General features: G+C 39.8%; 1 protein-coding gene across 4 annotated transcripts in view; it reads left to right on the top strand.

The window, feature by feature from the left end:
* The window catches only part of NFIB (nuclear factor I/B), a 173613-nt gene that overhangs the window by 94523 nt on the left and 65482 nt on the right, over positions 1 to 13608 (top strand). For all 4 annotated transcript variants that reach the window (XM_009891493.1, XM_009891491.1, XM_009891494.1 and 1 more), the window contains exon 3: positions 6939 to 6992. In XM_009891493.1, coding sequence (XP_009889795.1) covers positions 6939 to 6992 — 54 coding nt within the window. The remainder of the gene's footprint in view (positions 1 to 6938; positions 6993 to 13608) is intronic.

The raw sequence follows: 13608 nt of genomic DNA, 5'->3' as shown, positions 1-13608 counted from the left end.
CTTTCTGGGGCCAGCAGTCAGCTCTGCTCCTTGCTGCCTTTTTTGTGTAGGTGAAGGTGAGATGGCAGCACCCTTTCAAGGTAAAGAATGTAGGTCACTGTTACAGTGCCCCATGGCTCCTGGTGGGCCATGTGGATGCTGATGAAACCTGCCCTCGTAGGATCAGAATGTCCAGCCTTCTGGGTAGTTCCTGGCACTGCTCTGGTCTCCCAAGAGGTCCCTCCCATGCCTCCTGGGTGCAAATTAACAAAGAGAGCAGAAAGCAGTGGGGATTACTTGCCAAAATGGAGTTTGCACTGAGGAGCTCAGGTTTTCTTGAGATTTGAATACACCTCATATCAATAGCAACCAGGACTCTGATTTCTGTGTCAGCTTAAGAGCCTTTGAACATAGATTTCTTTGGTATGCTTCCTTAAATTTGTGGAAACCAGGTCTGCAAACAGGTCAAAGCTAATGATATGTCTTCAGAAAACTGGAGGAGGCCACAGAATCTCTGCAAGGTGAGCAACAAGCACTCCTTCCCTGCATGGCCAGCGGGGTTTGCCAGTGCAATGTTGTTTGGGAGCCGGTGCCACCGGCCTGTGGCTTGCTCCTAGGTGCCTAACTTCAGTTCTCTACACTGCTCATTTACCACTAGCTGTATGAGTACCAAGCACGTTAAAAACTTGTAGAGCTGTCGCCTCGTATACTTACCCAGTGCAATGGCATTGCACTAGATAGCAGCCTTGGTGAACACAGAGGAACTCCTTGCAGAATAAGGATAGCAGAATGACATTTTTAAGAGAAGTCACTGCTTCTGTGTTGTGGAATGTTTCAGTCTGGGTGTCATGAACACATATTGCAAACAGAGTGTATGCTGTTGAGAAAAGATGTGAGGCTTCAACCTGCAAGCATGTCTTTCTCATGGTGAAGCCCTACTTGTTTTTTGAGGTGCTGCTTCCTCCTTGGGCGAACTGTGATTCATATCATATATCTGGGGGTATAGAGTCATAGAATCATTTAGGTTGGAAAAGGCCCTTAAGATCATTGAGTCAACTGTAAACCTAACACTGCCAAGTCCACCTCTAAACCACGTCCCTCAGCACTACGTCCACACATCTTCTGAGTACCTCCAGGGATGGTGACTCAACCACTTCCATGGGAAGCCTGTTCTAATACTTGATAACCCTTTCAGTGAAGAAATTTTTCCTAATACCCAATCTAAACCTCCCCTGGTGACACTTGAGGCCATTTCCTCTTGTCCTATCACTTGTTACTCGGGAGAAGAGATGTATCCCCACCTTGCTAGAACCTTCTTTCAGGTAGTTGTAGAGAGCAATAAGGTCTCCCCTCAGCCTCCTCCTCTCCAGGCTAAACACCCCAGTTCCCTCAGCTGCTCCTTATAGGACGTGTTCTACAGCAAAGAAAGCGGTGGGGGTGAGCATTTCATCATATGAAATCAGTTAGCCAAAATTTTCAGGGGAATTATTTCCATTTAATATACTGGTCTATGAAAATATGAAAAATAAATGCACCCTCAAGTTAACATACTTAATGAAAACAAGGGTGATGCACCAATTCCATGTCCATGTTTAAAGCATCATTTCAGCAGATACTTAATACAAGACAATACTTTCAACTTGTTTATACCATAAGCAAACCGTTGCATCACTGGTGTTGGTGTGAATAATGCTTCTAAAATTGTACAATAATTCCCATCATCAGATATAGAAATGGTATATAATGAAAGACATTGCTTTTGCAAAATGAAATTGTTAAAAGTATTTGGGAAGTTTATCAATCAAATCAGTTGCTTTGTCAAGGTAAAATAATGTAGGTAGTATAAGGTAATTGTGTAGTAAAATTAGGAAAATAATAATTAATGGTAATGATTTAAAATACACAGGTGAAATTATTTATTTGCTTTATGGATTTTTGCTGATCATGTTATTTGCTTTGTAGGAGAGGGAGATACCTTGCTTTTCTGTTGCCATGAATGCTTTCTTAGCATGACGATGTTCTGAAAGTCTCTGAAGAATGAAGAGTTGATTTGGAAAGTCTTTTCCCCATGGGGACAGCCAAGCAGTGGAGCTGGGGCCCAGAGAGTTTGGGCTGTCTCCACCTTGAGGGGTTTCAAGCCCTGACTTTGTAAACCCCTGAGCAGCCAAGTCTGATCCCATGGCCAAGCCTTCCCTGGGCAGGGACTGGTATGGGAGACCTCCCCAGGTCCCCACCAGACTGGGGCATCCTGTGATTCTATGATTTTCAGGAGTACAACCATTGCTTCAAGTTTGTGTTGCCAGGTGGCAATGTAATCCTGAAGGATGACAGTCTGGGAGGGAGTTGTGGTTCTTGTTCATGGTAGTGACTGTCGGTTGTCAAGTCAGGTGCTGCATAGGTATGTGAAGGCTTGAACAGCATCAATCTGATACTTATGTGGTGCCCTATCTCTCTGGTCCTTTATCCTCCCCCACACCCAAATCATAGACTATCAAAGAACAAGGGTGTGTTTACATGCTGGTGAATGATTAAATTAGTGGCTGTCAGCTGAGATTAACTGAGCCCAAAGGCTGTCTCCTAGCCTGTGGCAAATGAAAAGTGAAATGTGTTCATTGAAACTCCGAGGATGTTTATTTGATTAGTATGACACCTGTGGAGAATCTGCTTATTTCTAAGACATGGCTCAAGGAAGTATTTTTTCTTTTTACAGATTCTGCCTCTATTTGTTTTTAAGGCCTTCAGTGTTATGCTAATGCAGAGAGCCTTAAAAGCAGAATTCCTTGTACAGTATGGGGCAAAAGGGGCTATAGCATAACTTACTTTTTAAACACAGTATCCTTTCTCATCAGCTGAAAATGAAAGATTAGACTACTGAGATTAGACTACTAAAAATCCCTCAGAAAGTTGGTGAACAGCAGTGTGACTTTCTTGGCTTTGCTGGGGTGTGCATCCTTCCTGCTGCTGCTTGTCAAAGCCAAGGTGGTGCAGAGAGAGAGAGCATCTTGTCCCTCACTGGATGGCAAACCATCAGCTTTTTTTTGTTTTCCCCCTCTGCTTTACGAAGCCAAGAGAGATGTATCATGGCAAGCACCTTTCTCCTAGTGTATGGTGGGGGAAATGGATGTTTTTTTCTCACCAGCAGCAGGCCCCAACAGTCAGTTTTACTTAACCCTGACTGCAGTGAGGGTTGCCTGCATTCACATGCTCATTGGGATTGACCCCTAGACATGAAAACACAGGAAACAATTCAGTATAAAACATACCACCTTCTTGACTCGTGCTTTCATACCATCTTCTAAAAGAAAGAGTCATTTGAGATAAGGAGTTTGAATGTCCTGGTGGAAGCCATGCTGAATCATGATAAATTATACATGAAGTGTATCAGGGTTACATAAATATCTACCAGATAAGAGCAACGGCTGGCTTGAACCATTAGCATGTAAACTGTTCATCCATCGGGCAATAACTTATCAAGGCATCAGCCCCTGACTGTTGGAGTAGTCCGCACCAAGAATAGCAGAGCAGAAGATACACTCACCATAGTTGTGAGGTGCATATGAAAGCCATTTTGTGGAAATGGTATGTGTAGGTGAGCTTTTGCTCTGTAGCAAATAAGGATAAGTACTTCTGAATTCTGCATGGAAGAATTTTTTCAATAAAAGCATGTTGACAGTAAGATTTGAGAAGGAGGCTTTTAAAGCAAACAGACAAACAAACAAACACCAACAAAGAAAAAGAATAAACTAAGGGAACCTACAGTTGGGAGCTACCTAAATGAAAATTGCAGTTTCACCCCATTTACATGATGGGATATGATTTGCTATTAGTTGTATAGCTTTGCTTACGTCTTCTACCTTAGGGAGTATTTTTTTTTTAAATGTGCACAGAATTATTTGGTGGGAAAATTGAATGCAAAGTCAGCTAGACAGACAATGAGTCTGGTTTATGTCTTTCTCCATCGCACTGGAAGAAAAGCCTGCAATTTTTAAACCCAGGGCTCATGTTGTTAATTAATGATCTTGTGCAGATGAAGACAAAGAAAGATTTAAAGGGTCTTAACATGTCTTTTGCTTCCTTAGTTTCTGTGGCTTTCCAAAAATGCCTCTTATGCCCTGTTTTAGAAGAGCATTGCTCCAATGTCTCTTTTCATTCAATGTTCTGCTTATAAATTAAGTTATTCATACAATTTATTCCTATAATGATTGTGAATCTCTTGTACTTCGTAAGACTATTTGCATCCAATCAAATCAGGAGAGTGCTTTATGATCACTGACACTGATAAGACAATTGGATTGTCACAGGCCATCTCAGGTCTGTGTCTTTTATCCTGAGAATGAGATGCTTCTGTGTGCTTTAAGTGCAGGGTTACATAGGTTGATAGTCTCATACGGAGTACAGTTCTTTGCTTTCTCAACTGCTTTAAGTGAAGGGTTAGAGAGGTTGCTTCTCATATTCAGCTTACAATAGTTCTTTGCTTTCTCAAGATCATTGAGATGCTGCTGGCCAATATGTTAGTGGCATCTACTACTCAAAACACCGTGTGAGAATCAATCTGTAAAAATCGTGATTGATAAGTAGTTAACATAAAACAAAGCTAAGTCTGACTGGCAAATTATAATAACTAGCCAACTGCTTATCCCTATAACTGGGAAATTCTTCGCTAAGTTTATCTTATTATAATATGAAAAAGAATTGTTTAAATTGCCATCAATCTTTAAATCCTGGTTCCAGAGAGTGGCCATGTTGACAATGAGAAAGTAGGAGTAAAGGCAAATTGCTGTGCAAGAGCTAGAAAATATTTGTCACTTTGCACATCTTTTTAGTGAATTTTAACAGGAGAAAACTTCAAAGGCTATTTTCTGGTAGGCCTCATTAATCCAGTTTCAAATCTCTGTGTTCCTCAAGCTACGCTGTTCAAGCTTTCTTGGGTGCATCTGCTACCAAATTGACACTTCATTTAGCCACACATCTGCAGCAGTCTTACATTTGGGCCATTGCTGTGTAAAATTAATCCTCTCTGATAATCTTAATTTAAATAATAGTCTATATGATTTGCAGAAGTAGAGAATGCCTTGTGGAAGAGTATTAAAGTTCACCCCCTGCAGGGTGAACCTTCCCATTGCAACACAGGGAAAAGGACGTTTGTCCATATAAAGGTCCATATGCAGAGAAGCATTATATTTTTAGCCTTTCTTGTAGCTGGTTGAGCTTTCAAATGAACTTGATTTTATTTTTTAAAGGGATGTACTGTATCTTATAATGAAAAGAAACAGACATACTGAATGGCCACCTATCGTACTGTACAATGGGACTCTTTAAGAGTACCCAAGTGCCCAAACTTGGATGTGCAGGCTGTGACTGGGAGGCCTGCCCCTCATTCTTCCTACCCAGGGTTGAAGAAGATAGAGGAAATTTCATCTGAAATTCACTATCCAATGTCTATTTTATTGTGTGCAAGAGTGATTTCATTCAGTATTGAAAAATTCAGCTCTGTTTTTAATACCATTTGAACTGGGTTTCACATGTGCCTTGGTCTTCCAGTACTCTGGTAGATCCCCAGATGCTTGTCTTCTGTGACAACCATCATTCAGATGAATTCGGCAGAACTTGAACTATAAAATGGATTTCCATCTCAGATAATATCTTCTGTAGAAACAGGCTTGTGTTAACCTGCTTGAGAAACGTGTGTCAAGCCGTGTTTGCTAAGCTATATAACACGGTAACACGGTAACAGATTTCAATGAATTTCATGTAGCAGGTGGAGGGAATCTTTAATTCTAGGTTGAGGGCTACATTGGTTTTAAGAAAAAGTGATGGAGATTGAAGGACAAGTATTTATTGATACGTACTTTTCTCCTTTTCTATCTTTTTTCTCTTTAATTTGGACACTGTAAGCAGCAATGCATTCAAGAACTCTGACTTTCCTCTGGAGTCCATTTGGCAGTAGCAATTTCTATAGTACTATGACGGAATCTTCTGGTGGTCCTATGCCACTAACAAGCACTGCTATATTTTAAAAAAAGGATATTTTTTATTTGTACTGTAAAACTGCTCTGCGCCATTTTAGATACCTATATACAGAACAAATAGTTGAGCTTCATTTAATTTCTCACTCTCTCTGCATAAAAGAGTGCCTGTCATATCTTACTTTGTTAATAACAACTTCTTGCAGTGGAGCAGAGTTTTGTTATATTATTGGTGTGGGAACACAACAAAAAGTAGCTAGTTTTAAAAACAAATGCTTTTATGAATAAAGATATCATTATTATTTAGTATGTTAACATCAAATTGCATTCTCCTTTTGATTCATTAAGTGCAGGTATCATGAAAAAAGCATTCTTTGAAGTCTACAGGGTTTGGGTTTTGTTAGTTTTTATGTTACATAATCTTCATTTCACAAGAGCAATTCTCACAGGCTAGGAACACAAAGCTTATATTGTATTAAAAGGGACCAACGTATCTTCAGTGCAGCCCTCAGTCTGTGGAAGCAGTGTAGGCCTTTGTGCTTTAAGGAAAGGGTAAAGAAACAGGACTTATCACTGCAAACGCCATTAGTTGCCTGATTCAGTATGTCTTTCTGGTCATTGCCTGAGAAGAAACTACTCTGCTTTGCTGATTATGCAATATTATATTTGGGGGATAGAGGGAAAGGGAATGAAAAGGTACCCTTGTAGATGTGTTTAAAACTTGAGTATTTACCTGAATGACTCTCTTGTCCTTATTCAGTGATCTATAAGTTTCTCTTATTAGGATCATTGCATCTTTCACAATGTTTCTGCTTCTGCATAAAATGGGTTACATATAGTGTGTTTGTTCAATAATGCCTTTATGTAGAAAGTCAGGGAAATGACCTTTAAAGAACAAAGTTAAGTATTAGTTTAATACTGAAGGAGGGTATTAAAAGGTTGTACGATACTTTCAAAACAAATTAGTAAAACATTTCTTTCATTTCTTTATAGATTCTGGACAACCAGGAAGTCCAAGCCACAATGATCCTGCCAAGAATCCACCAGGTAAATATAAGTTCCAGAACATGTGCATCTAACATTGTTTGAGAACAAAGATTCTACTGTTAATAGTTAAAGAGAGTATAATTGGTCAGAAACCTATTTTGCACTGGTAAGTACATATAATCAGGACAAGCTGTGATTATTTTAGTTCTTTTAAACTGGCAGTGCCTCAATTGTAGTTTCATCAACATTCTTTTAATCTAAGGAATTTTTCTTTCAGTTCATGGTTTTCAGAATTTTGTGAATGGGGATGGGCAGAGGAGTAAGGAGGCAAGATCCCAAATAACTTCACTTTCATAAAAGTCTTCAGGTGCTACAATTATTCTTTTATCTCAGACAAAACACAATTGACTAACCTCTAAAGTCTGTGACCTGAGCTACCAGCTTCTTTGCTTTTATTTTGTAGGTCCATTATAAAATGCAAATATGTTCATTTTTTTGTATTTTTTGGATCAGCTCAGAGCAGTTTCTGAACACGTTGTTAATGGGTCATGCTAGTGACATTTAGAATTATTTTGAGAGATGTCAAGGTAAGCAGTCCTTTAAAGAATTCTGTAAAAATAAAATTTAAAGAGAAAATCAAACCCAGACTTTGCCATTCCATGTTGTTTAGACCAAAGGTTCTTTGTATTTTCATGGAGTTATCCTTCTAGTCAATTGGGCTGTGCTAGTAATTCTTCTAAATCTTTGTTGCTGTATGAATTTTATTGGGGTAAGACAAACAAGTGTGACAGACATACTATCATTCTTAATGAGCAAGGAGTTATACTCCTGCCAGCGTTGTCGTGCTGTATCTTCTCATTTGCACTCAGAAGTGTCTATCTGCAATAAGCTGCAACTAACTCAGTTTACTTTTTCTAAATGCAAAAAGTACCGTGCTCTAACCAAGAAGTAATTGTGTGATGCTGTGCTGTTACATATACATGAATATTTTCTGGATGTGCCCAAACATTAGGGAAAACAGCCTGCCTTGTGGCTTTATAGTTTTGTACTATGCATACGGTCAAAGTATTCTCTACATGTGGTGGAATACGTCAGGTGTGTGTTGCATGTGAATACCCAAAAGAGGGAGAACCATCACAGATCGTTATACAGAAAGCCATATTCCAGTAGTACAAAACCCAGAAACAAACACTGGAAGGTTGCAGATATGTTTTAGAGATATGAGGGCAGAACAAGTCACATAACATTGTAAGCTCTTTTTCAAGTGATTTTTTAATGTGATTTTTTTTTTTTTTTTTTTCAAAGGGATGATGCAGGCTTGAAATAATGTTTGGCTGAAGACTTCCATGCTGTTTCTCTCCAAACTGTGTGGGATGTTATGTGTAGGCTTGTATTTCTCTATTAAATACATGACATAAATTATGTAGGATAGTGGTTTAAAAACCCAAACCAGCAAATTTACACCTAAAACAAGCCTGAAAAAATTCCTCACAGATAATCACAGTTTTGTAAAACTTGGAGCATTTTTTTTTCTTTTAGAACATCTCTGTAAGTGCAAGAAAACCCAAATGCCTTCATTACCCCTCGTAATTTTGAAGGATCCTTAGTAGCCTCTGGGTTTGAGAAGCTGAAGGCAGGGTCTGGAAACTCGCCTTCAACACGTTTTAAAATTCTGTTTTTAAAGTACCATTTAGCATTTGGAATAGGAAAGTCGAAGTATATATTTCACTAGTGAGGATCGCATCCTCTGGTGAGTCAGGTCTCACCAACCCTCAGTCTCAACCCCAGGCTGCTTCAGCAAGGAGTAATCTCGCTGCCAGCAACAGAGCCCTGGGGAGGGCAGCAGACGAGCTATATAGGCTTTCTTTTGGCAGCCTTGTGGGGCAAGACCAGATGCCCCAAATGTCTGACCAACTCGTGTCCCAAAAGGTAGAGGGAGATAGAGGGCAGAGAAATCTGTTGCTGGTTTCATCATGAAACTTTCTGCTTGAAATTTGAGCATAACACTTTCTTGTGCTTTGGAGTCACTCCTGGCAGTATTATTCCTTTATCTGCTGCCAAGTGGGGATGGAAAATGGAAGCTGTGTCTTGCTTCCCTTGAAACCCTTCATTTAAGCAGAGACAGAGGCATAATTGAATGTCATCTGTCTATTTGAGGATACATGAACTCCTAGCATTGTTCAGCTTCCCTGTGTGATACTGTCTTGGGGTTAAACTGGCAGAGAGAAAGCGTTGAGGTTTGTGGGACTGCAGAATACAGGACTTCAGGGCCTGTGCAGGAGAATGAGAGGGAGTTGCGCTCCATTCAGCTTGTCTGGGAAAAGGACTGCTGTCCTGTTCTTTCTTATTATACTTCACATGAGTCTTTTTATTAGAACCAGGCAGTCACTTCTCTCAGAGCCCCAGAGGATATCCACTCTGAGGTTTGTTTTCGATCCTAGGCCAGGAGCACGCGGACTGGCAGTGCCAGGAGGGTTTGTTCTTCTATCATGTTTTGGTCTGATGCCTGTATGTCAAGGAGCCAGGGTGCTGGCAAGGGATAGGTGCTGTTAGCTTTTGGATGCCACTACCTTCACAAAGACATTGCCAAGGAAGAGGAGGTTGGAAATTGAGTGGTAGTTGGCGAGGCTGCTGGTGTTAAAAGTGGGTTTTTCTAGGTTTGGCTAGACGGTTGCATTCTTTAGGGTGTCTGGTAATTTGCTGTCTTAACCGTGGAGGGAGGGTAATGTCATTTGCCAAACAAAAGAACATTAAGAGCACTTGCTGGAATTCTTTACAATACATTCCTAAAAATACACTGAATACTTTGAGAGCATAATACAGTATTAAGATGGTGTAGCTTGTGGTAAAAGTGGTATGTAGCTTTTGTAGCAAGATCCAGGGATATCCTCCTCTAAGTTTTATTTTTCAATAACTTTCATCTGGTATATTTCTAAAGAATGAAACGTGCTTTTCTGAGAGCTGGGTTGTAAAAGTCACTTCTCTGCAGGGATTGCTAAGTAGGTTCCAGACAGATAGATGACCTGAACGGAACTGAACTGAGGGGGGAGAAAAGTTTGAACACTGCTGTTGTCCACATCAGTCGTTAAGTTCCTGGAATCTGAAAGTTTATGTTTTGCTAGCACAGGGCTAGCTATTAAAAGTTTACATGGTTTCAAAGAGAGAATGGACGTGTCCATGGATCCATTGAGGGTGACTAAGCAAATAGAGGCACACCTGGATTAATAAGTTTTAAAACCGAAAATACTTGGAGCCTTGGACACTATCAGTCAGAAGAAAAACCCTCCCCTATTTCTTACTATTCTACTGGGCATCTGCTCAGGGCTACTGCTGAAGGCAGGTGGTTGAAGGAGACCTAATGTGGCAGTTTCAGTGTAATGCTATATTATTTGCTCCATGCAAGTCCCATAGGTCTTTTATATAGCTTAAGAAAATCTAAAAAATGAGTCCTCCTTAACATGTGTGTCTCAATACCTGCAAAGGTGTGCGAGGATATGTACTGAAGACAGAGGGAGTGATCTTTCAGTAAGTTCGTCTGTTAGGCGTAGGAAAATTATGAGGGCGAATAAAAAGACAAAAACATCTAGAACTACTAGTAAGCTGATGATATTGACCCCAGCCATAACATCTTGATCTTCAGTGATACAATCCTTACGGGACAGTTCTTCTAATAGAGGATTTTCTGGGTTTTGTTCTGCTTTATTTTACTTTCCTTTACTTACTGCCTGCTGGCCACAACTGTTTGACATTAATAAGGTTACTTGCTACCTGCCATTGTTGTGAGGTTGCTGCTTGGCAGACTTGGTTTATTCATACACCAGTGTGTTAACACTGCTGTGTCCAGTTGTTGCCATTTTGCTCAAATCTTTGAACACAGGCTTTCTAAGATCCTAAAATAAGAGTAAGAAACAGCAATACTGATAGAGTAAAATGTTATCTTGATATGACAATAAGATAGGATAGACAGTTGAATACAATTTGAGGAATCAAGAGAGCTGGAAACCTGAGAGAGTGATTACCAGTTCCTACTGGTGCTTTCTGTCCTTCATCTTTTGTCTTCTGGATGGAGCTGGGAGGAAAATAATCTCTTCTTGTACAGGTCCCTTCAAGATATCAGAACTATTCTTATCCGGCATTGGGGAACACAAAAGATAACTTTTCAGAAGGTGCAAAGGAAACCTCAGCATCCTAACATAGACACTTCAGAATCTCATTGGCAAGAGAAGACAAGTGTGTTCAGATTTTTGCTTGTATCCAAGCAGTGGAATTCAGAGGTTATTAGAGCTATGTTTCCTAGCAAGTGGGACCTGCTAGTTTCTTGGGGTTTTTTTTCTTTTTTTTTTCCCCTGATAGAATTTACTCTACTTTAGCTGGTCCAAAGAATATTTTCATATAAATTTTGCAAACTCTATAATGTCAGTCAGGACTGTATCAGGAATGCAAATGACTCAGGTTTGAGCCTGTGTGCTGATGAATATTACATTATTTATATGGGGTGACACACTTTTAGACACAGAGATTGAGAAACTGCATCTCCACCTTTCATTCCTCCCCACTGTTTCCCTTCTTCTTTTGTCCACAGTAACCCATTATGTGTTGTCAGGGAATTCATCTAATGATAAGATCCTTAATCTGAATGAGGCATAGGTATGTGAATCCCCAGCCTCACTGCTCTGGAATTGGTTTTCCCCTTCTATTTTCACCAGAAATTTTATTCTGGGAACCATTTCCAAAGAAGACCTGAGTGAAATCACCATCTATTAATTTTTTTTTCTTATTAAAGAAGGTGTTGCCAAAAAGCTTGCAACCAGCCTCACCTATCTCTCAATATGCAAATCTCTCTTGCAGCTGTAGAGCCCCAAAGGCTTTTTTTGTATTTTTGTATGGGCTAGCAGCCATAGGGAGGACATTCTTTCCGGATCAAGCCCTAAGAAATGTGTAATAAATTTGCCTATATATGACTGTTTTAGATAGGAGTATTCCAGTTTTAAATTTTAGAATATATAGTTTGAGAAGTAACCTCTGAAGAGTAAAGTGGTCTCAACCTTTGCTCTCTTTTGGAACTGCAATAAGCAAATGTCTTTGAGTTTTGAATGACTCAGAACACAGACAGTTTCATTATTTTACTGTATTGCAAGTTACCTCCTTGTGGATGGGGAATTAGCCCCCTAATTAATAGGAGTAGAAGATATATTCCCTGGCCTCATCATTGTAAGCAGCTTTTCTTGTGGAAGCAGTGATGCCATAGTAGCAGTTTGGGGATTCAAACAGGATTGTATTTAAACAAACATATATTCACCTCTCTTTTGCAGCATGGGAGTGGATATTCTGAAATGCTTGCTGTTTCCCTTGTGCCTGCAGCTGTGCCATCTCAGATAGTGATCTTCAAATAAAACAGGGTTGGGTTTGGTCAGGACTTGATTTTCTGTGGAGTTCTCCCTTTCCCAAATGCTCTATGAATTAGTAATGCCAGTGATTGAGAGATGATACTCTTCCTCGTCAGCCTCTCAGCCCTCAGCCAGGTGGAATTGGTTCTGGGGCCAGTGTGCAGCTGTGCTATCTTGACAATCAGAAACCTGCACAGATTGTACAGCCCATTTTTTCCAAGAAGAGTTTTTGGCCGTATAGGCTGCTTTGAAATTTGGTGTGTGTAATTACTACTGTCTACTGGTGTAGGTTTACTCCTGAATTTTTGTTTGCATCGGCTATACTTCTTTTTGAACCTACTGTGTAAATAAATGATGTTGTGATCACTTCTGAGGCCGTGTTCACTTCTGATGCTGTTGTGTTCAATGGTAAGAGCAATGGTTTTAACTTCAAAGCACGCACAGAGCAAGAATTTAATAAAAACTCTTTATGTTACCATTTAGAATTCCAGAAACGTGCTTTGGCACCAGAAAATGCCTTTTTGGTACCTGGTAGTCCTATAGCTGTTAAAAAGCAGAGCCACCAACCTCTCTTTAAATCTTGGCTGTAGTTTATATATAAACTGAGACCCTCTGGAGCAGAAGGCAGTATGGATTTGTGTTTGTTACCCTTTCTGTTTCTTGCTTGGCTTTGGAGCAACTCACTTCTTGGATTCCAGTAAATGGATTCCAGAGTCCACTAAACCAAGTGTTTACTTCATCAAATTACTGCAGCATTGAAGGATATTACAATTCTGGTTATTAACTTTAGAGTATTGAAAATCTTGTTTACTTCTGAAAATCGCACAAGCAGCTTCTTAGTTCCTTGTTGTGCTAAAAAGTTGAATGGAGTCAGGGGATCTTTTTGCAACATGTTTGTTTCCTGTCCCAGTTACAACATCATTGCAACTTTCAGGAAAACAAAACAAAACAAACTGTGGGTATGCCACAAGGCCCGAGACAATCGTGCAATAACCAAAATAGCCTAATTCTCTGGACAGACCTTAGTTCAACTGTTTCAAATGACATCATCACTGAAATCTTCTGTGTCACTCCTTGGCTCATGTTATCCACCCTTAACTGCTTTTCAGAAATTCTGGTTTGGTGGGAACCTGTTCCCAGTACTCTCTTTAAGATTCTGGCTTCAAAATACATGCAATAAGAAAACAAATGGCAAGTCTGCTGACTGTGTTAACTTACTATCTACAGTGTGAGACTAATTTTTCACTGCCAGTTCTGACTGTGAATAGTAGCTGTGTGCCACTAGGATT

This window comes from Charadrius vociferus, unplaced genomic scaffold (genome assembly GCF_000708025.1).
Source record: "Charadrius vociferus isolate BGI_N301 unplaced genomic scaffold, ASM70802v2 scaffold198, whole genome shotgun sequence".
In the NCBI taxonomy this organism is placed as follows: Eukaryota; Metazoa; Chordata; class Aves; order Charadriiformes; family Charadriidae; genus Charadrius; species Charadrius vociferus.
The sequence above is the reverse complement of the archived record's forward strand: the minus strand, read 5'-3'. Positions and strand labels throughout refer to the sequence as shown.